The sequence below is a fragment of the Python bivittatus genome, unplaced genomic scaffold, assembly GCF_059951505.1.
Source record: "Python bivittatus isolate LINGU-HERP-01145 unplaced genomic scaffold, Pbiv_v1 ctg000840_np1212, whole genome shotgun sequence".
In the NCBI taxonomy this organism is placed as follows: Eukaryota; Metazoa; Chordata; class Lepidosauria; order Squamata; family Pythonidae; genus Python; species Python bivittatus.
The window spans coordinates 10,092,970-10,117,521 of record NW_028277113.1 but is presented as its reverse complement, the minus strand read 5'-3'; the positions used below and the strand labels follow the sequence as shown (position 1 = coordinate 10,117,521).

Genomic DNA, 24,552 nt, shown 5'->3' with positions numbered 1-24,552 from the left:
TGGTAGGCAGCAAAAGTAGCTCTCTGAGGAACCTCCCTTAGATCCAGTATCTTCAATGAAAGCAAGAAGCCCTTCCATTAACAAAAGATGAATCTGACTCCAAGCTAAACACTCCTTTTATTTATTTATGAACCATGTAAATGGTTTTTAGTTTCAATCTCAAATTTGCTCCTGTTTTTCTAAAGTAAGAAATACTATCTTATCGCCTGGATAAAGTTGCTGGGTGGAGTTTTAATAACATTCTTTGGAAGATCAGGAAGAAAAACTACTTGTGATTGATAGGAAGTTGTCTCCATTCTTCCAAACAATTCAACAAACCTATATCTTGTGGTGGGCTCCCAGAATCACTTAAAGATAATGCCTACCAGGTTCCAAAACTACTGATGGAGATCATATCAAGTTTGCTGTTGGGGATTCCCAAGATAGCTATCTTATCAGGCATCAACATCTATATTGAGACCTCCTTTCCCAGAATTGCTGCAAATGTAATGGCTACTATGACAACCGCAGATTAAGAACATTTCTGCATATATTTACATTTCCCATTTCTTTTTCTCTCAAGAAAGGGCAGGCAACCACCACAATCTCTCTTTATCACTGTTCTCATTCAAAAAACCCCCAAAGAACTCTGTATTTAAGCACTAATACAAGATCTCTAGTAATAGTAATGAGCAATTGGGCTAAGTGGTTTGAATGACAGTACATGTTGTTGTAGGATTTGATTTGTAATCACTTATCCTGAAGAAATATTTGGCTAAACACTTCTGCCAAAGGCTGAATCTTCCATACTGTGTTACTGATCACACCATGAACTCAAAACACTTTCCCTGGATCTTGCACTTTCAGCTTCTGCTGGAAAAATAAGTTAGCAGTCATGGCCAAAAGGCTCCTTGCACAAATCCATCTTTTCTGCCAATTGTGCCCATTTTTGGATTGGGGGGTTGAGATTTAGATGGCCTTAACCATTCTGTCCTCCCATAAAGCCTTAAAAACCTAGTTCTTCCTCTGGCTATGGGGCCAGAATAAAGGATGAATCCATGTAGAATGAAAGATCTTGATTGAGATATGTCTGGGTTGACCATGGTTAATTCTGGGCTTATTGTTATTTCTGTTAGTATGTTACCTTATTGCTTTTTTAATGTTCTAAATGTTTATTATACTGTATTCCATTTTATTCTATTTTTTAATCCCTTGTTTTCATTTTTCTATAAATGGTAAGCTGCCCAGAGTCACTCGGTGAATTGGACAGCCATATAAATCTAATAAATTTATAAAATTATTAATGCACTTATTTTTTATTACAATTCTTTACATCTCATCTTTAAGATAACAATCCTTACAAATATCCACATTTGTGAATAAACATACAAGAAATATCATTTTTAAGTCAAAGAAAGAAACTCCTAGAGTCCTTTCTGCAGTTCAGTGGTCTTCAATTCTAACTTTCAGAGGCAAGCATTGTTGCTCTTGTAACCAAAGGAGCACTTTCCAAAAAGGTTATGTTCATACATTATGCTAAGCCAGGGTAAGCAGTATTTTTGCAGAGGGGTGAAGCACTGTAATTTAAAAACTGAACCACTAGCTTTGAGAGCCACTGGGGATATGGGTAATAATGTGATGCTATTGCCAGTGTAATACCACTTTTAAGGTTTTAAAGAGTTAAGAAACAAAATATGTTAAATCTTACATTCTTGCTTAGAAGACTGCAGTGGCAGCATGATCAGGGTGCTCTGGAGGCCCCCAGAGAGCTGAAAGGGAGGCTGTGGCTTGCCCCCTCTATGCTAAGCTTTCATGTGGCTTTGGCTGAGGATACTGTGTAAACAGCCATTATTGTTTGTATGGATTTTGACTTACTGTGATGTATGAATCCAGTCAATCTGGCAGCTCATTCCACAGTGATTAATACAAGCCAGGACTAAGTGTGATGTCTGAATCCTGTAACTATAGAAAGTGAATTCAGAGCCAGCAGTTCTCAGGCCAGAGTTGGCAGTTACCCTTGGCAATTACTCCCATCAAGGCCACCAAATGCCATGCAGAATCCATGAATTTGTGGGAAAGGCGAGAAGAAAAGGCTACCGGTTTCAACCACTGTGTGTATAAGAGGCACTTGTACTTTTCCACTGGGCAATCAACTGCTTTGTTCAGCTTTATTCTTGCTTGCAATAAAGATTCTTATCTAGCTGACCTGTCTCTGTAAGATTCCTGATGGGTCCCAGTTTAGTCATATAAAATTAAAATCTGTGATTTACTGTGATTTAATTTAAAGTCAGGAAGTCTCTAAATCCTGGTTGGGGGAGCCTGATACTCCCAGAAAAATACAAGAGAGGCATGGGGTCCAAGCCTGATAGTCTCAACCTTTTGTTCACTGCCCAGGTGTGCGAATGACACTGCTTGCTACAAAGAATCTCCTCTATTAATATTTTAGATCAAGCCAAATCTGAAATGCTAAGGAATTCCTGGAAGCTTGGCATTCAGACAAATCAGCCATCAACATAAGAGATAAACCCTATTTGCATACCATTCAAAAACCTAGGAGGGAAACAAATAGCCAAGAAACCACCCACCCCCCAGGAGCCAACACCCAGATAAGCAGGAAACAGCACCAGATAAACAATCAGAGAGGAAACAATATCCTAATCAAGGAAGCATCAAGCCACACCCCCTCCAAGATTGGCAGGACAAGCTATTATATATAGACAGCCAATAAACCCCTCCCCCTCACACTGATGTTACCTAGCCTGGTAATGAAATGTCTACAAGAAAACAATCAAGCTTAGAGAGCCCCAAGAACCCAACTATCTCCTTTACTCAAGCAAAAGTGAACCAAGACTCTGACCCAGATAGGAAGACAAGCACAAAGGACATCCACAAAAGCAGATCATGACAGAGTCTGCAATCTTCTCACCTAGTTTCATGAGACCACTTCTAGCTCCATTTGTTTGTAATATCAAGCCAAGATTGTCTTAACCACTCCTACTGTACCAAATCAACCCAGAGTTCTCACTCAAGGCCCAATCGACCAGGCTCAAATTATCCTACTTCAGACACGTTATGCAAAGACCTAGCTCTCTGGAAAAGGCTCTAATGCTGGGAAAGGTGGAAGGAAAGAAAAGAAGAGAAGGACAAGCAGCAAGCTGGACAGACTCAGTTACAGAGTGCACCTTTGGGAGACATGAAAGAACAGGTTAGGGATAGATCATTATGGAGAAAATCTATGTGGTCACTAGGAGTCAAAAATAACTTGATGGCACATCATCAATCAATGAATCAACTGCACTATGTATGTTGACAGGAGCAAGCCAGTTAGACTTGCAAATTAACAACATAATGTTCTGTTCAGATGATTCCTGGTTTGTTGCATCCTTTACTTCTCCCAGTATCCAGGAGAAATAGCTGGAAGACAAAAATAGAGTACAAATGAGGTAGGATTCCAAATGCAGAAATATCAAGCCATGATTCATCATGCTTGGTTCAGACTGTGGTTTACTGCCACAAAATAAACCACGGTATTTTATTAAGATGGATTCTCATCTTACAAGCCACAATATGACTTACTATTATGTATGAACATTTCACATGGCACATGTAGCTTTGGTGGAAAAAAGGATGCAGGTTTTACAGGTTGGCCTCTGAGCGATCACTATACATAAATAGGGTTAACCACAATTTTAATCCAGCTGGCTGCCATATAGCCAAGCACACATTCTGTAGCCATCTGGCTAGAACAGGATAAGGGTTGTACAGTACTCCAGGGAATCAATGAGGTATGGAAACTTAAAAACCACTTATCAAGGTTACTGTTCATCAAAACAAATTTGAATGAACAGTTCATCTTTGCTTGTTCTGCTAGCTTTGGTTTGTTGCTGCCCTATTTGCTGGGGAATTTATAAAAACATACTGCCAAGAATCAGCGTGTGAACAACTGCTATCAAATCCAAGAGGATATCATATTCCTACCTCTATCTCTATAGCCTAATTGGTCATTAAAGAATAAGAGATCAGTAAATATTTGCATGTGTCCCCTCTGATGCTAATCATTCATTCATGATCAGAAGCATGTAGACTTGGGGGAAAAAGTGTTTTGATGTGATGTTTAATAGGCAAAGTTTTAATTCATTAATCATAGCTAGCAACACTCTCAATTTTGTTAGAAAAGCTGACCTTCTGGTAAACATTTCTCTAGCCAAGTAAACCTTCATGCGTAAAATACTTTCTGCTGTTATGATAAATAAATGCAGAGGCACACAGCAGCCACAGTAAATCATGTTAATCTCTCATTTCTATAGTGGACTAAGTTTGAAGATGAATGTTAATCCACTTTAAGTACAAGATGTATCCTCATTTTACCACAGTCTTAAGCATCAATCATCTGAAATCCTTGGAATGAGACTCTCAGCAACATCCCCGCTTCAGAAGTTGAGTTCGTGAGACTAAGCAACCACAAGATGAATCTTAATACGTTGTCCAAAAATATGGATTGAAATCTGTGGCAGAGCTAGGCCAGCAGGGAATAATAGATAATTTATTCCTCCCATGGGGGGAGGGGGAATAAAGCTATGCTTCAATGGGAAACAACGCCCAGAAATCACATTACTAAAAAAAAGTGTGCTGTGAAATAATACATCCAAAATTTTGTATCTCACACATATTCATCGTTCCTATTTAATCTTAACATTAGGAAGAAGACACAGACCTTTAATAATCTACACTATTTGCAAACAATTCCCTCCCCTACTTTTGTCCTTTCCTCTTCGGATAACCGAAATCTTTTAATTGCATAAATTTGAAAATAGGCAGATTGCGGACAGTGCAAGATGTTCAGTTAAACATCATTTCTTGCCATCTGTCTGAGCACAAATACCATGATCACATGCTGCTAAAACATGTACTACAGTACTTTGCGCATAACTTTTATTGCCACAGCAGTCCTCAGTAAAAACATGACAATCAATCCAAACATATACCCCTCCCACTGATTTTAGACTCCATGAGGCAGACTGAGAGAAGGAGAAAGATGGAAGAAAAGATAACATTGCAGTGTTAACAGCTTCCCTATACATTTTAGAAACACTATGGCAACAAAGGAGTAGCTATCAGCATGAACTTTACATAGAGGAGAACTCAACTGATCTTTCATTCTGTGCTAGTGAAGACCACCAATTTTGAACAAAAGAGAAGAAAGAGCAGACCACTTGAGCATATCGTACACAACAGCATCATTTCTTCCATAAGGCAAAATGCAAATCAACTTGAGTAACGTGGCGCTGGTTAATATAATTATTATCTTAAATGGCATAATGAAAAGCTAGCCAGAAAGCCATAGGTTAGCTTAGCGGTAACTATGCGTCATGAGAACTCTACTTTAGATGCATCTTACGTTGCAGCATTAACATTGTTTACTAAACATAGCCACTTCCTCTTATTTAATAAGATTTGTTTTCACTGATAACAATGAACAGTGCCAAGAAAAGAAGAGAGATGGATTTTTACACGCCTGAGATCAGAAGAATGGCGAGGTTGAGAATCGAGACTCAGAAAGATCCCCGCCCATCCTCCTCAGCTATGTTTGCTGCCACCTAAAGAAAGTTTGCGAAAAAACAATTCTACTATTTCACTATCCCACGACAAACAAGTGATATGTAAAATGAACCCCGTAAGGAGTGTTGCATTTGTATTGACCTACTCATCCTGTTCCCCCTGGAATAATATTTTATTTATTTATTCAGCTTGCAGACTGCCTGACACCCAAAAGACTCAGGGCAGCTCGCAATACACGCAAAGAAAAAAGCCCAAATAAGAAATAGGCAAATCTGGCAGAGTAAAACTCCCAAACATACCTCAAATTAGTGATAAATTAGCAAAGGATCCCCTGGCCCCAGGCCAGGGAGCTGAGTGACATTTTTAAAGACCGCTGGAACAACTGTGGGGTGGGAGCCATATCAATCTCCAGGGGATGCTGTTCCAGAGGGCAGGAAATGCAACAGAGAAGGCCCACTGCCTAATTCCCCACAGATGACATTGTTTGACTGAGAGAACCTGGAACGGGCTCACCCTGCTCAATTTCACTGAGCGGGCAGAAATCAACCAGGCCCTATGCCACGTAGGGTTTTATAGGTGATACATCCCATACATTCTGACAGACTTAGCATGCTGTAGGTCCCATCGATTAAACAGTGCCATCTGGTGGGACCCAGGAAGGAGGCCTTGTCTGGAATGGCCCCTGCCCTCTGCAACATTTCCCCTGAGATTTGTATGGGCCCCCATCTTGAGCTTATTTAAATAAGCTCTCAAGACCTGGCTGTTCCCCCAGACCTTGCGTTAAGAGTGCGTGACAGATGCCTGGTGTGGTGTTTTGGGTTCTAGCTGATAGTTTCTCCAGACCCTTTTTGGGTTTTGTACCTTTTTATATTTTATTGTTTTTGTTAGCTCCCCAGAGTTGTGACTATGGTGGCCTATGTTATAAATAAATAAAATTTGGCGTCTTTCTGTTCCTCATCTGTGACTTAGGAAGAACATTAATCTATTATCTTATAAGGCTACTGAAAATATTATAATAATGTGAAACATTTTAGACATTCATTAAAAATAGATAACTCTCAATAGGTTAAACAGGTTAAAATAGGTTAATGGCATTAGCCTTTGGCCACATTTTGGATTTCAGTCATAAATTCATTTCCTATTATTTTTCAAACATGTGGAGTGAAGAGCTGATTAGCTTGCACAATACAGCCACCCTCCAGCATTTATACTTATCACAGAAGCGTTCATGAAAAGGAAGTGGTAATTGGAATTTTCCACCTACCCAACATCCGCCTGAAATTTCAAAATGAACACAGTACTGTCATTAGTCACTTCCTACTTAGAGATTGCTGCTGCCTTACAGCAGGTTATAGGACAATTATGGCATCCTAGGGAAACTAGATCCTGAATAAAATGAGTGATCTTTTCTATATCTTGAGGAGCATAAAGAGAGGATCTCCAAAGAGTAATCAAAAAAGTTCCACAGCCTAGGTGGCATCATGACATTCTAGCTGTAGTTCTGCCTACATAGTAATTCAACTGTATTTGAGTGCAACTACGTTTGGCCTAATTATATTGGTCCAGCAGGAAATAAATTAAAACAGAGGTAAGCTGCTTGGCCAAATTTCAAAAGCCAATCTGGTATGTGATCATTCTACTCCCAACACTAGTTTCACTCCCTCCCCCAGGAAAAATGTAATCCCAGTCCCACCACCATCACCACCAAAAGGTTCCACACAAATGTTCCACAGCATTTCAAAGTTTTAATCAATAATTATTTATATGTGTATGAGAACACTCATGACTTCCACATATTAGAGATTTCCTACAAGCAACAACAGCAAAGCCAGATCAAATTATATATGCGAAAAAACTAATTTGGACCACATAATATCCAACTGAAAGTAGACTGGATTATGTCCTCAGAGACTTGCTCACTTTCTACAACAGAGAATGCAACCTACAGCACTCCAGAAGTTGCTGAACTTCAATTCTCAGCATCCTCAGGAAGTTCAAGATCTAGAGTATCAAGAAATCCTATTTCTACTAGAAACCCAGCTAACATTACGGTACATGGGTTGAAGAAGGCAAATAAAACAAGTTTTTCTCTTCTCATATAATATTAGATCTTGGAGTCATTAACAAAGTTGAATGGTAGGAGAGTCAGAACAAAGGGAAGTACTTCTTTATATAGCATGTCATTAAAATAATGGAATTTGCAATAATATATTGTGATGGCTGACCACTTCTACTACTCTAAAGGGGCACTTACTCATACAGGATAAGACCATCCATAGCTACATGGCTACTAGTCATGCTGACTACATATTATCTCCAGTAATATAAGCAGTATGACTGAAGCACCACCTTTGTACCTTCAAGATTGCCGCTTCTGCTCACAAATAACAGGTTATTCTTTTTAATTGTTCACCAATAAGGATAGAGAACCTTTCATTTCAACAGCAAGGTCCTGACACGGAGCCATGCCAGCAATATATAATGAAATGGCTAACCAAGATACAAACACATTATGCTCCTCCAAAAGCTCTTGTGCTGATTAGCAGTGGCATTCATACATATTGTCTGCCAGCCTTCCAACTAAAAATGATGCACACTATGCAGCCAATTCTTTTATTCTAGCAGGATTACAATAGCAAGTGGTTGGGAGGGTCATCACACAATACCAAATAATGAATCTAGACAGAGAAGCAAAACAAAGTCATAGTTGAAGTCAGTGGGAAAATGAAGGTCAGAAAGTGTGCCTACTTCTGAACAGTCAAACTATGCTTGGGAAGCCTAGGTTAGATCTCCTTATGGTTTCACAAAATTCAGAGTTAAGACACAGCAGAAAAGCTGGGAATCTACTCTTTGTGGGATTTACCAGCATGCCTGGTTCATGTCTTTGCTTAACTGAAGAATGAAACCATTGGCCTTCTAATTTTTATTGGATTCTAATCAGCTCTGGGCAATCTACCCAGCAGTTAGAGATGATTCAAATTGCAGTGCCTAACATCTGGAGACGATAGATGGGAGAAAAGTGAGACTAAGATTTGGACAATATTCTGAACTGGATCACATAATATAAAGCCATTGCTCTCTTACTCACTCTTGTACACACATGCTGCTCTGTTTAGGACATGGTAAAATTTCAGAGAATATACAGCTAGTAAAGACTGACAATCTCAGTGAAACATTCCAGAACATTAAACCATTGTATTTCTGGCTCTGTAATGCAGAATGAAAAAAATAGGAAGACACACATTCTCAGCCATCAGAACTGGAGTTGAAAGGAAAGGGTTACCTCCACTGCTTCAAACTCTTCAAGTACGGTTTAAGATTTCTTCAGTCTTACGCTCTGCCTTCTAGGAGAAACAGTGACTTTCTGATGGCTCCATTTTGAGGAGCCAAGGGGAAAAAAAAAAAGGTTAAAGATGACCAGCAGTTGCACACCAACTAATCGGTGTGTTGGCAGAAGGCTATAGCCAAGAAAGCCACAAAGTATGAACCAAGGACAAGGTCTTATATTCCATCAGCAGGATGGCAGTGGGGAAATCAAGTGTCATTAGACACAGTAGCATGTTGGAAGGATCTGAGCTCCAAGAGAAAGACCAGGGATGCATGAACTGGATTCCTGATAGCCAGCACAGAGCTAAGAGACCAGAGAAAGGACTAACATCATTGGCCTCTACCTACCCACTCAAGGAACAAAAGATCCAGCCCCTTACCCCCCATCCCCAATGCCTTTTCCAAAGCAGAAATATAATCCTAAACTATGGCAGGAGATAAAGAGCTACTGCTCTTTCCAGAAGCTCAATGGTCAGTCCTATTCATCCCACATCTGCTGACTCATACACCAAGAGAGGGGCTGAAGGGACAAGGAGAAGCAACAGCACATTTTGGGTCTCCAACCTCAGATGCCCTAAGACGACACATTATTTCCTTGGGCAGAGGTAGCAAGGTATTAACCTGCATTCCATTACTTGATGGGTTCAGAGCAGGAAGAGGGTGAGCCCTCAAATAATGACTTCACACAGTTCACAGCTCTTCTTAATCCTTTCCTGTCAGGTCCATCTTCCACTGACCACAAATGTCCTTCATGCTATGTCCAAGCACTCTGCATTTCTCCAAATGTTATATGAAAAGCATCTTGAAAATAAAGCACTTCCAGTTAGTTGTGCCTCAGTTGCTACTGCAGAGCTAAACTTCATCCATATTACTTGTAGCAGGAAAAACAGAATGCAAGGAAGATTTTCTAGGTAGCCTTTGAATTGGTAAGAGAACACTATTCAGTAAACAAAAGCAAGCACAAAGCTGGTGGGAAGTGTTTGGATGAGAGCTTTGAGTTCTTTTTTATACTGTTCTGAGGGCTTTCGTGTAGCTGTATATCACCGACAGATTGTATGAAACGTCGAGTGTTCCGAGTTGAACAGATGGATAGTTTAATTGCACAGAATGCTCCGAGGTATATCAACACCACCATCGCCAAGAGGAGAGTTATTACAAAATTTAAGTAACAATGTCCAATAATGAAAGGCAAAAGAGTCAGCAGGAAGGCGGTCTTTTAGTTCTTACTAGATTGGACTAATAGCCCAAGCAAAGTGAAACTGGACAAGACTGGTTATAGACAACAGAACTCAACTGCTTTTCGGTATGTGTCTCGGGGTATTATATCAATATATGGCTGCAATCCTAAGCAAACACCTAAGAAGCAGGCCAACATGAGTTCAGTGAAAATCCTTTGAAGTTAATCCACATAGATGGGATAAGAAAAGTTCAAAATATGCAAACCTCAGGGCACGAGTACGATCACAAGGTGTATTAACAGCCACTTCCCAAACTAAAGTTGAAACAGGCTAACGTTTCTCAAAGGTCACCCCATCATCAAAAATATGTTAGGGAAGGATGGAGGAAATTCTTGAGTAGAAATAGGGAAGCAATTCTGCTGGCTGGAACTACAGAGAGGTGCAATTCAGCAACATATGGATAGCTGTCGCTCATGCTCACTGGGTCTACTGGAGTTTTGGTTTGGCAGCATCTGGGAGGCCCTGCATCAATTTAATTTCTAGAACCTTACCGGCCAGGTTTTTTTGGGGGGTGATAAGTTTTTTTTTTTTTTTTAACTTAGATAAGGTTTCAGTGGCAGTGCGGGGAGGGGAGCACCAATTCATCAAAAGTACAGTGTGTTCTGGTCCTGCAGCTTACTCTACAAAATCAGCAACTGTGTTCAAAACTGGGAGGTAAACAATAGGTGAATACAGCTGACAATTTGTCAAGGTAATTCATTCCAGTTTTCATATAGCTGTTTAATAAGACCATCAACAGTATCGCTCCGCCAAACACACACACTTAACTCACATTTCTGCCCTGCAGAAATTTAAGACAGTAGGAACGCAGTAAGCTTGTTCATGCCATTTTGCAGGGCAATACTGATTATTAGCTTACCAAGAAGTTATACAGACATTCAGGCTGTGCAGCATTTCAGATCCGATCTCCAAAAAGTGCTTCAGAGCCCATCAAAGCACCTGTTGCAGCAACTGCCATGACATCCTGGGAAAAAACAGGGCTTCTTTAAGATATTGCAAACAGGTGCTACATTCACACTCCCAAACGCACCAAAGCATCTTTTGGAGATTGAACCTGAAGCATAGCAGAAGTCATAACTTGTTAAAATGGTCCTCTAAAACTGTCCATCATCACCTGCCTGCACTTGCATATAAAAGTCCTTGTGTTTCCGCCAAAGTATCCCTCACTTTATTCAATGGGATTTAATCAAAGATAAGCATTCCTGGGCCAGCTTGTGTCAATTGTTTCTCCCAAGCACCGTCACTTAATTCCTCAGGTCTGAATCTTCTATTTCCTCTTAGGATCATCACTGCTAAGAGAACAAACAAAAGTCATTGCAAATGAAATAACCTGCTTTCCCATCATTTTGTTAGGGCATTCCAGAGATTTCTCCACCGCATTCCACAGATAACTCAATAAAGGAAGCAGGTCAGGTTGAAACAGAATTGCTCTTTTAAGGCTTAAGCACACATTTCCCTTCTACTGCAAGGCCTAGATTATTCTTGTTTCTTCCCCCACACACCCTCAGGAATCTCACTTAATCAAGTGAATTACCTCTTGCCACAGCTTTAAAATCAATGCTTGCAGCTACAAAAAGGCAAGCAAAGTGTAAAAATAAGTGTATGCTCAAGCTCCTGAGAGGCAGATATTTTAAGCAAGATTTAAATGGGCCAGTTTGAAACATCACAATTACATAGGAAGAAGCTAGACTTAAAGGAGAACAGGACTTCTAAAGCTTTAAGTTGTACACAGAAATAAATGTTGGGAGCAGAGTTTCTGAAATAAGATTTTTACCTTTCAAAGATAATATCATTCACATCTGAGAAATCACCTGCAGCCAAACTTCTACAAATTCTGCTGTGATTCTGAATGCCTGAAGTATATCTGTATCCTAATATACTATTTATAATTTTTTGCACATCTGTCTTGTTTCCACCCCTACCAACTGACTCTTCATTTATTATCCTCTAAACAAGCAAAAAAGGCATCGAACAAAAATCCCACACACATGCAGTGCAAACATGCAACAGCAACTAATCATCAGAGAAAAAAACTGCAAGCACAAGTAGCAGCTTAACTGTATACAACAACAAATAAAGTTAGGTAAAGATTATTTGGAACATTCCAAATACCTCCAGAAGCAGTCTGTATATCAGGCCTCAATATTAATATTATATACAACATTTATAAACAGATGTTTTCCACCAAAGTAGCCCAAGGGGATATGTTACAGTTCTCTGAAACAGAACTTCATCATGACTATGTTGAGGAGATTAGCTGCAAGACCATCACCAACTGTTCAAGTATTTGAACCTAGAATGTCTTACTCTGACAATCAAGCAGTCTTCAAGCAGGCCCCATTATCTCCAACTACCATGATTAAACTTCTGAAGGACACCCAGTTGGGAAAGGCTGTCTCATCACCAAAACATTCCAAACTGCCCCAGTGCTTTACTTGTAGCTGCTTTTAGAAAAGGAACAAGCAATATACAAGAAAAAGCTACTTGGATTTCAAATTTACAGATCCTACCAGTGTGCAGTTCCTACAACCAAGATTAAATCTGGAACTAAAGATCTCTTCATCATTTGCTCTACTCAACCAAACTAAAAGGCTAAGCTCCTACAATACACAAAGTTATGGTTTGCTTGACCAACATTTTTGGAATAACCAGAGTTAAGTTCACGCAACTTGCTAACTATAAACCATTAGCGAACCACAACATCTGCATTCATGCAACACAAGATTAGCTTGTTGTGTGAATCCACTTGTAAATGCTATAGGTGTGCAGTGCTTTGGATTTCAAGGCAAAAAGGCAAGAATCCAGGAAAACAAAAAGACACATTTGGTTTAGAGAAATGCAGACATGCCTAAGGTGTGGGAGCATACCCTAAGGTATCTTTCTGCTTTCATATCCAGAAAGCGCTGCACAGCTTAAGTCAGTATGTTGATGAACATCCAGGCCAAATAAAAACAAGATCCAGATATACTTAGCTCTCTACCTAGAACTTTGAAGAAAAAAAAAAAAAAGAAAGGATGAGGAGATGATCAAGACTTGGCAGGGTAAAACAGAAAAAGTCAGCTGGTAGGTGCATTCAGCACTGAACATTTGAAAAACTGTGTTTTGCTTCTTCCATCTTCTAATATGCAATGATTTTCACCCATGAGGAAACACAAATTTAATCCCAGATTGAATGAATCTAAACTGGACTGGGTGGAAAGTTTGACCTCAGATTGTAACGCCTGTCCAGATAAATAAACCACAGGTTACACAAGCAAGTCTCAGCAGTTTCTGACAACCCTCAGATTTTTTTAGATCCCTATACTTGTATTTTTATTTTGCCCCAGAACATTATTAGACAGACAGCATTTTTGTAAATGAGAACCAGTTCCATCTAAAAAACAGAAAGACTTAATCTTTCACATATTTTTATAAAGAAGATTTTTTGTCTGACGAAATGTATGCATGTGCCTTGAAATAGCATTTCCTCAATGCCCCAATAAATAGGTCGTGGCTGGTGCTTTCTCTTCAGAAGTTCAAGAAATAACTTTTCCACAAACCACCTGCTTCTCCTAGTGCAAATCTGGAGGGTGGGTGTGAGAGAAATAATATTTGCAGACAGTAGAACCCTTCCAGATGTTGGTACACAAGAAAAGTCTCTGCAGACAACCTCCACACCTTGGCCATGAGTAGCTGAAGAAATTACTCAGCAGCAACCAAATTCCAAAGGCCAATCAGGAACTATTTTCTAACAGATCTTCTGTACCGACCCTTTTTCTTCAGAGCCTTTCCCTGCTCATGTTTCCAACCTAATTATAAACAGACTGGAAAATGTAGACAAAAGAGATCAGGACATTTCTGATCCATTCTTGGAAATCTTCCAAAGCTTGACAAAAGTAACCTGGAAAAAGACAGAGCCACAGGCACCCACCACTTGGATCAGGGAAGGGGATCACACCCTTTCCCCTAAACTCCCCACCCCGCTGAAGCGTGACTTTCCCACTTCACCCACTAGTAGTAACGTTTTCTCCGTTAAAATACTCCTGGGTTAACTATTCATGCTGCAGACACGCCAGAGTAGGAGAGCGGATTTTCCCGGCCCCTGCACCTCAAAGAGGAGGAGGGATCCCTCACTTGGTTAAACCGAGGAAGCGGCGCGGCAACGGATGATTCACACGCTCCCCGGAGCACAAAACACGCCTCCCATTCATTTCGCACCCACCTGCATAGAAACGGATGAGGCAACCGGTCTCCGAGTCCATGCCCTCCTCCTGCACCCGCCACAGGTCCCGGAAGCCCAGCTGCGAGAGGTAGTCGTTTTGAATCTGCAGGGGCTTCTCGTGCGGTTCCAGCCTGCGGGCGGTCTCTCCGTGGAGCTGGACGTACAAGGCCGGAGGCTGCTGCGCAGAGGCGGCTTCCCCAGCCGGCGAGGAGCTTCCCCGCAAAGCCTTGCCCTTGCCCGGGGACTCCCCCGGCGCTCTCCCCAGCCGGGATTCCGGACCGTGCACCGAAAGCGGCTCGCCCGGCCGGCGTGCCTGGCTCCTTCCAGGACCCGAGCCGGCGCCCTCTTCCTTCGCCGCGGCTGGCGGCGCGGGCTCCGCTTCCGACTCTTCCGAAGACGACGAGGAGCCCCCGCCCCCGCTGTAAGGATCCAGGCGGTCGGAGGCGCTCTCGGCGCTGGGGCTGAAGCTCTCGGTGTCCGACCCTCCCAAGAGGGACGGGCAGGAGAGCGGCGGGCCGGACAGGTAGAGCTCGGCGCGGGGCGGCGGAAAGGCCCGCCCGGGGCTGCAGTCGGAGGGGGAAAGGCTGGGCTGCCCGCTCGCCCGGCCGCCCTCCCCTCCGCTGAGGGCCAGGCGCCTGGGCCGGACAGCGGCCGCCTCCCCAGCCCCCAAGCCGTTGGGGGCCCCTCGACGGCTCCGGGGCCTTCTCCCGACGGGGGTGGGGGTTAAGCTTCCCGCTGGAGAAGCCGGAGGCTCTGCGGGCGCGGGCAGCGCCTCTTCTTTCCCGCCGAGAGAAGCTGATGGTTGTAGGACTTCATCGGCGGCGGCGGCGGCCGCCGCCTCCTCTTCCTTCGGGGGCAGCGGGGCCGCGGCTGCCGCCTTCCCCCAGACCCGGACGGCGCTACTCCCTCCCCCCCGGTGCCCGAGCTGCAGCAGCCGGAGCGCGACCTCGGCAGCGGTGGTCTCCAGGTTGCACAGCACCGGGAGCAGCGAGCAGCCGCCTCCGCCGCTGCCCCGCTGTTGCTGCTGCGGGGGATTGTAGTAGCAGACATGGACGCATCCTCGCTGTAGGTCCCGCCGCACCCAGTCTCGTTCCGGCGCTTGGAGAGGCTGAAGCTGCCGAGGCGGCTTGGGCAGCAAAAGCAGGGTCTTCCGATCCAGGCTGCGGGTGCCCAGCGCGGCGGCTGCGGCGATCGGAGCGGCGGGGGACGAAGCCGCCGAGAGATTCCTCTTCAGCCTGCCTCTCCGCAACAGGAGGGAGTTGGCGCCGCTGCCGGGAATAGCCGCCGCCGCCGCCGCCTGAGTCCCGTTGGCCGCCAGCGCGAGCGAAGCACCGCAGCCGGCGGCCGCGGCCCCTCGTTTCCTTCGCCGGTGGTGGCCGCCGACCGCCCCTGCCCTCGCGGCCGCGGCGACGGCGGCGGTTCCTTTGCCACCCTCCAGCGGGCTGGGTCCTCCTGTGCCGCCGCCGCCGCCGCTCTCGATGCCGGGGGCTGCCTGCACCGAGTCGCTCGGCCGCTCCCCCTGGCCGATCATCGGGGCCGGCGCTTCTCGGCTTCCAAGCTGTGGTTGCTGCGCAGGTTCCATCGTAGAACGCCCGGGCGAGCCACGTTCCGAAGGGGGGAGGGGGCGCGGGATTATGTAGCAACAGTGAACATTCCGTCGGTGTCTCAGCGTTCCATTCGGCTCAGCCTCGCCGCCGCGCAGCTGCTGCCGTTGTCGCGAGCGCCATTAGGGACTGGAGAAGAGATAGGATCAGCGGCAGCAGGCAGCAGCCACCGCCTCCTTCCTCCCTCCCACCCGGCGTGGCCTCTCCTCTCCGCTCCTTCTGAGGCTCCTTATGAATATTAATTAAAGCAGGCCTCATACGAAGGGTGTAATTTTCTGTTTCCCTCGCTCGCTCGCCCTAATAAGCAACGCCATTCGACCGCCTTCTTAATATTCATGAGGAGTGACGACACCCTCGTGAGTTAGGAAAGGGCGGGGCTCCAGTGATAAACAAAACGTGATAATTTGCGCCCAAGATGAACGGTGGGAGAAATCAATCTGTGAAAAGGTTGCTGGGAAACGTAGTTCCGAGCATCAGCTCTGCTTCGCGAGACCTCCCAATGCAGACTACATGTCCCTTAAGCCATCGCGCCCGCTCTATTGGGCGGGAGAGAAAAGGTAACTCCCCGGGTTTCCTTCCCCCTTCAGCTACTCACTCTCTTCCTGAGCTTCTCGTGTCCCGCATGTCGAGTGTGATTGTTTCAGTTGTCCTTTATCTTTCCTCGTCCTTTTTTGCCCTTGATCTTTACATACAATTCCACAATTGTTGGGGTTTTCACAGATTCAAACCTTTGCACTTACTATTGCACTTACTATTTGCAAAGAGGCTGCCAATAACCTGCTGAATAGATTTGTGCTGAATGTCCAGGTACTTGGGCTACTTTACCAGCAAACGTTGAATCCGCTGTTCAAGCAGAGGACATTTTATTTCAGTTTTGATTCAGTTCTGTTTCAGGCATGCTACGTGAAAATTAATTTTCAAATAATATGAATCCAAATCTGGAACTGTAAAATTCTGTTGAGAAAATAGGCTTCAAATCCCTCAGTGGTCTTAATGAGTGGCTTTCATAGTACTCAGCTTGTGACTTCTGTGTTCGAGAGCTAGTCATTTCCCAAATTGTCAGACTAGAAGGCTATGGGGAAAAATTAAAAGCATTCATGAGTCCAAAGCAAAAGAGCAGGCAGGATTCAGCCCACTGTATTCCATGATTCTCTATGATTAACTCCTCTGGCTTTATTTACTTCAGTCAGGAAGTTTACCCAAGCCAGAACAGTGACTCATAGAAATATAGGAAGCTGCCATTCTGAATCAGACCACTGGCCCATCTTACCCAAGACTGTCAACACAAGCTGGCAGCAGTTCGTTAGATCTTTCTACATTTTTTTTTCCCTACCAGGAGATGGGCTTATGGCTGAGAACTTCTACATACGACACAAAATATGCATCTTACTGTACCTGTACATAGGTGGTGATCACCTCTGCTCAAGGTAATAGCTACTTTTACACCATACATAGGGAACCTATGGTTTTGGGCCCTCAGTAACACCTTGGCCAGTTTCAAGTTTGCAGGCTTGATCCATTACAGCAGTGTTTCTCAACCTTAGCAATGTTAAGATATGTGGACTTCAACTCCCAGAATTCCCCAGCCAACCATGCTGGCTCGGGAATTCTGGGAGTTGAAGTCCAAACATCTTAAAGTTACTGAGGTTGAGAAACACTGAATTACAGTATTAGCTTTGGTTATGTGTTAATCTTTTATTCAGTATTGTATTGGCATACTTGTTTAAAGACTAGATGATAGAAGATTACACAAATTACGCCACTGATAACAGGAAATATGTATGGTCTTTTTGGTTTTGATCACATGATTTTTTTTTGAGGGGGGGGCATTACAGCTCCCAATTATGCAATTTTATTGTCCATATCTGCAGCTCTACAAATTTCCCAACAAATATCATATGTTTTGTTAAGCATTTTATATATTCAGTAAGACAACTGAATCATTGGCCCTGGGATGAAGATCTAGGGCCAATACAAGATCAGTACCACTGACCGTAATAATCTTTATTTATTTTAAAAATTATTTACAGCCAAGAGGTGATAGGTCAAACATTTCCATACTTACAGATGCTCATTTTATTATTTTAATTTTTAAAATGTGTTATTATTTTTACAGTAAAATAGTGCTTTTTTCCAAGTAAATGATCAGCAACAATTGATATTCTGATGACAGTAACCAATTGTTTTTGTTCTAGTAAATCTGGAATGTAGAAAAAATGGTAAAGCATAGAATAACATGGAGAAGGGAAGAGAAATTTTAGTTTTGCTGAAACCAACTTAGCTTCAAATGAAGTAAGTGCAATAACTTCTTAAGCTCATGAGATGTAACACCCAGTAACAATGTTTGAAGAATGTGTATATCCAAATAATTTAAAACCGAAGGAATTGTTCAATATTATACAAACTTAAACTTTTATTTATTCATATATAGATATAGATAGATAGATAGATAGATAGATAGATAGATAGATAGATAGATAGATAGATCTCCCCACTTGCCAAGCAACTGTGGGTGGCTCACAAGGGTTAAAAACATCAGATACAAAGGAAAATGCTTAAATAATAAAATATAGTTAAGTAAAAGAGGCTGTTTCAGAAACCAGACACTTTTGTAGTTACAATAGACTCATATACCATGCTTGCCCAGCCCCTCAGGATTAGGCCAGCAGTCTCAGGATTAACTGAATTTTGGAAGGGAGAGGCTGTTCCACAGGGCAGGTGCTACAACAGAGAAGACCTATCTTCATAAAGTGACACTATTTTAACTGAGAGGACCTGGAGCATGCCTGGAACCTCAGATCTTATAGGAGGCCCAGAGACAATCCCACAAATATCCAGGCCCCGTGCCATGAAGGGTTTTATAGGTAACTACCAGCACCTTGAATTGCATTCAGAAGCCCACTGGTAATCAGCAAAGCTCACACAGTAGTGGTATTACATAGACCTACCAAGGTATGGGGGACGCGGTGGCGCAGCGGCTTAATGACACTGAAAGTTGCTGGCCAGAAATGGTCGACACTTCAGTGGTTCGAGCCCAGCCTTCACGTAGCAGAGTGGGCTCCTGCTTCCTCCCCCAGTTCCTGTCAACCCAACAGTTTGAAAACTTACGTGAGTAGATAAATGGGTACTCTCACTCCGGTGGGAGGAAAAATGCTGGCGGTGCCTTGCAAAAGGAGTCAGGAGCAGTTGCCGGTAGCGCAGAAGCCGCGCACGCCTGAAAAAGGCGCGAAGCAACGGAAACCCCACCTCCTGCGCTCACCAGCTGGGCTTTGCTCTAGGAAGGAGGCACTGGCAAACCACTTCCGAAACACCTTGCCTTGAAAACTGCAAAAAGGACTCGTCCAAAAGCAGTCACTGCAGAATTGGTAACGACTGAGTGCAGATATAAAAAAAAAAAAACCAAGGTATACCCATAACTACTCATGCTGCAGCATTCTTGACTAGCTATAGCTTCTGAGTGGTCTTCTGGTGCAGATCTAATATGTCTAAGCAGTGATATTAAATATAACAGGTTGTCTTGAAATCATTTAAAAAGTACAGGAAGATTTTGGATTCAGACCTAATCAACTTGGAAGTCTCTGTGGTATAACGTTTTCAGCAAGTTGTCAGAAGTTAACTATAAAATAGTTCACGGTTGGCTTTATATCCTTAAAATGGCATTGTTTTTATTTTCAATACTTACTTGATCACAATGCATTTAAATATAATTTTAAAAATAAATAATTCAACACGACTATTTAAGGGGATATAAAATTAACTAGGGGTTTTGATCTTGTCCAAGAACATTTCAGATACTTTTTTTTCCTATTCCCAAGCGCAAAACACAAAGAAATAACATCATATATCCCTTGGCCTGAGATGTGCAATCAATATATAATGTCCCTATATCTCTCCTTAGGGTGACACTATTCTTTTGTCTTTAGATAATGTTTCAGAAGAGCAAAACCCTTAATTTCTTGAACTTTAAAAACTCAACCTGTCCCCTTTAAATTGATCCTTCTCTCTATGATTCCTTCGTTCAGTGCCAGCTACCCCCTTCATGGATTGAAGTACATAGACCTTCATTACATTTGGGGATCTATAAATTGAAATAAAATCTCAGTACTGGAATGAATTAAAAGTACACAACAACAATGCAATGCAGAAAGAAATGGAGCAACAAGCAGCGACTCCTACTACGTCCCCCAGATTATACTGGGTTAATTGGAATAATGCTACTGGTTGCCCAAATATAATGTGAACTGCTGATGGCCCCCTGGCAGTATCCAGTCCAAGACAACTGATTGCTTAAAGTATGATCCAGAATCTCTTCTTCTGCAGAGGCCAACAAGTTAGCTACTAAAGTTGCAATTCTTCATACACATCTTCTATCACTTCCCTCCGTGGAATCTGGGTCATTCATCCTATTGTATGAGTATCAGACCTCCCCACTGCCCATGGATACAGGTAGTCCCCGGGTTAAGAACGCTTGGTTTACAGACAACCCATAGTTAAGAATGGAGCCTATTGTAGCAAAATTCAAGTTAAATACACAAAGATTTGAGTTAATTACACAATACTACTTTTACAGTATTGTACAATAATACTGTCCAGCTTACATACAAATTCGACTTAAGAACAGACCTTGGGAATGGAACTCGTTCTTAAACTGGGGATTACCTATATTCCATCTACCCAAGTCTTGTCTAGCAGGTTAGAAAAACACTACCTCAGAGATCCCTTTCTGAAATTTTACAATACCTTTTCCAGGTAGACCTTCCCTCCATGGTAGATTCTCCCCCAACAGTTTACAACTACTGCATCATCCTGAAATAGTTTTCATGAAGATGAAAAGATTCCATTGAAAGGAAGAGATGGAAGTCTAGTTCATTACAATCTACTAAGCAATAACATGATGCATTTGGTATTGGTTGAGCATGCTGCATGAACCAAGAAATAAGGTTAACATCTTGTATAAACCTAACCACTTATGGTTTGTTTGTTTGTTTATTTATTATTATTATTATTTAAACTTGTATGCTGCCTGACTCTCAATGACTCTGGGTGCTCACAACAAACAAATTACATGAAATCAATAAAAGAGAAAGATAAAAGATGGCAAGCACAATGACACAAGGGATCTCACTCTCCCTCACTGAGGCCTGGGTCTTTCCAGCTCTCCTAAACAACAGCAGAGTGTGGGCCATCCAGATCTTGGGAGGAACTTCATTCCAAAGCAGGTGTTCTACAGAGAAGGCACACGTCCGGGGTCCTGATAGATGACATCGTTTGAATTGAAGGAACCCAGAGCACGCCAACCCTGCAGGATCGAATTGGCCATGGTTTAAACAACAATGACAAGAAAGATATATGAACCAAGTAATAATTAAAGACGTAGGATAAGAAAGCCACAGCCAAAGATAGAATATTGACATTGATTCCATTGAACAATGTATGTGATGCCAGGTCATGAGAAAACAAACATAAGAAAGCATCAGCAAATATCAGCGTATGCATAACATTCACGCTGAGTACAGAACTGGTTCTATACCTTATTCCTAGTCTTTATTTTGACCCAGGTAGCGCTGATTAATTTGCCAAAAATGCCTCTTGAAGGAGAAGGGAACTGTTCATCTCTTCCTCCAGAGGAAGCCTAAAGAGCTTACTCTTCAGTGATTGATTAATAACTGCAGCTTTTGCCTGTGGCTGTGCATCTTCCCTCCTACAGGCTCTCATTCTGTAAAGGCTGCAATGAAACCTTGTGCCAAATGCTTGTTCAGAAATGCTACATTCTGTCCTAAAGTGAGCGATGTTGGCAACAAGCTAGAAACATCATCATTGAAGGAGACAGAAAATAACTTTTCCTCCAACAAGCATTCTAAATATGTTTTCAGTCAGCAAAACATGACTGGCTGACTTGATGCAAAGGCTGGCTGCCAGTCTGAATGCACTGAGTTGTATAAGCAGGAGCAATGCCATTCAAATCATAGGCAACTCAGCTTTTCTGCCAAGGGCAAAAACAAGAAGCAAAAGATTCTACAATCACCCCTTCCAGTTTTCTATTTTAACTATTAGAGTTGAAAGCTTTAATCAACAGTTACTCATCTAAAGCTACAGTCCATTAATCAGTGCAAGTCAGTTTTAATCAATGAAGCTGAGAATTAAGAGCAACTATTTATAATATGGTTCACATTTCTTAGCACAAAATGGGGTTTCAGATTAACATATTAACAACTTTCCCTTCACACAAGGAATGGTAATTTATTTTGTAAATAAAGGTTATCTTGGAAAGATATTTAAATTGAGATTTACTGTTTTTAGTCAGTCCTAAAAAATGCCTGTTCAGATAATGTATTTTGTAATGTGTTTTTTAGTTCCATGTATGATAACAGTTCTATCACTTAATTAGATTTGTTGGCCTTTAGAAGGAGATCAGTGGAGTCTATAGCTGTATTTGCACAATGTGCTCAGTCAGATCAGTAACAGCCCTAGCATGTCATCTTAACCCAGAAACTCCAAGTTTCCAAGTTACAAGAGAGGTAGTTTTGTCTCCCAACAGCCAAGGTTAGTTGTTATACCCCACTAGTCATGGTTCACCATGCCACTTGAAACTAAAGAACAAAAGTTGGCCATTTGCCATTTGGGGGGTTGCTCAGTTTCTGTTTCTGTTTTCTTCATCCACATCCAACTTTTAAGAAAACACCAATACCACCAGCCAGCTGGGGCCATAGATGGAACAAAAGCTATGGCTAGACTAGCATTTAAACAACATTCTTCTGATTTATTAAAATTTATCTAAACATAATAGGCCAGTGCTTGTTTTAATCTAGATTCAGTTTGGATTTGGGGCAGGCACAATTTTGGTCTATTGAATTTGGAAATGCATCTTCTTGGCTCTCTTGGATCTCTCAATATCATTCCATATTCTTACAAAAATATACTGTGTATTGTATTTTTTAAACTCTGTAAATGCAAACAACTGGAAATCATTATGATGCTTCTAATGTGTTTGGAATTTTAAACACAATTCAGAATGTAGGACCCATGATTGGCCCAATTGAAAGTGCTGGGTGTTAGCTATCAAGCCCTACACAAGTGCAATACCAGGCTATCTTAAGGACTCCCTTCCCCCAAACGGTTCTGCCTGCCCTGTAAGAGCACTGAGAATGCTGTTTCCTTAAAGTCCTGTCACTGTGAGAAATGAAAGGAATTTGGTCCAGCAGGTAGATCTTCTTGGTGGTTACACCAGCCCTAGGGAGCAAGCTGGCCCCAGAGATAAAGATGGTCCCTTTGCTCTTGGCTCTCCAGAAAACTGTGAAGGCTCTTCATTCCAAGTGGGCATTTGATCTGAGCTGATGGGAACCCGGCAGCTAGCTAGCTATCATCTGAGGGATTGTTATTTTATGTTTTACTCTCAACCCCCTAGAATCAATTGACTGGGATGCTGTAAAATTTGTGTAAGTAAATAAACATTCTAGCCTCATTTGTCTGAACATTTCCAGGATGTGGTGCTGGTAGATTGTTTGGCTTCATGGCGTATTTGTTTCCTCAGGGCTTATACTGTCCCCCTTCCATACAACATGAAGCATGGGAGAGGTTCTGTGGAGTATAGGGTCTGACTCTCATCAAGGCATTTGATGTCTTTTTTTTTTTTTAACATATGTCAGCAACTATGGAAGTCCTGAACTATTGTCTGGATTGTGAAGGACTTGCATCTAAGCAACCAAATTCAGTATCAGTCAAACTAGCAGAGACTTTCTTGGTCAATAGATAAAGCCAACCAAGGATCTGAGGTACAATCTATGGAAAATGAGGTTGCATCTCTCTGATGAAGCAGGCTTACAGACTGGGGATGCATTGCTGATGTAGGCCAGGTGGTTGCCATAGCCAGGAATGTTTTTGGCCACTTTTGTGTTGTTAGTGTTTTTCTTTATATTAATATACGGGTATAAGGGGGGAGGGGGGGACATGAAAGAAAAAGAAACAGGAAAAAGAAAAAAAAGGACATAAAGATATAATACATGTATAAACCAGTTCAATTTTGAAGCATAGAATTAAATCTTGACCACATGGAGTAATATTGATTAGCCTTTCCATTACACTGATAGAGAATCTGTTCGTAAGCAAAAAGTGAATATATCTCCTCAGTCTAAGATTGTAAATTTAGAGTAGCACTATTTGTCCATCATAAGAGAGGATTTGTTTGCTATATCCCATAATTGGTAACTCCATAGTTCTTCATATACTGATAACTTCCATATTTTTGGTATATAAATCAAAATCATATTCACATCTTTAAAACATATTCCAAAAACAATATTAACAGACTTTTGGATATGAAACCAAAATGTGACAGTTACAGGTAGTTATTGTTTAGTGACCACAATTGGGACTGGCAACTTGGTCATTAAGTGAAGCAATCACTAAGTGTGCTTATGATCTTCAGCTTTCCTTTGTTTTACAGACCTGCGAAGGTCATAAATGTGAGTATTGGTCACAAAGTTACTTTCTCATCACCACTGTAACTGTGCATGGTCGCTAAATGAGTCAGTCACTAAACAAGGACTACCTGTATATGCCTAAGTGTTTCCTCCATTTTAAATTTCTAGCATAATGAAACTGACTACCATGCCTTTAAATCATTATATGTGGTGTCCAATAAAAG

The 24,552-nt window shown here is 42.1% G+C and overlaps 1 protein-coding gene and 1 long non-coding RNA gene across 2 annotated transcripts in view; one reads left to right on the top strand and one right to left on the bottom strand.

Annotated features, from left to right (window-relative positions):
* Positions 1-16,201, bottom strand: part of PHLPP1 (PH domain and leucine rich repeat protein phosphatase 1) — a 162,464-nt gene extending 146,263 nt beyond the window's left edge. Inside the window, exon 1 of the mRNA XM_088130885.1 lies at positions 14,305-16,201. Coding sequence (XP_087987011.1) covers positions 14,305-15,886 — 1,582 coding nt within the window. The 5' untranslated portion in view covers positions 15,887-16,201. The remainder of the gene's footprint in view (positions 1-14,304) is intronic.
* LOC148213696 (uncharacterized) lies at positions 14,590-23,724 on the top strand. The gene is made up of 4 exons (XR_015794062.1): positions 14,590-14,725; positions 17,245-17,335; positions 18,104-18,200; positions 20,658-23,724. It is a non-coding gene; the product is annotated as an uncharacterized LOC148213696 (long non-coding RNA).
* Positions 23,725-24,552: the final 828 nt, after the last annotated feature.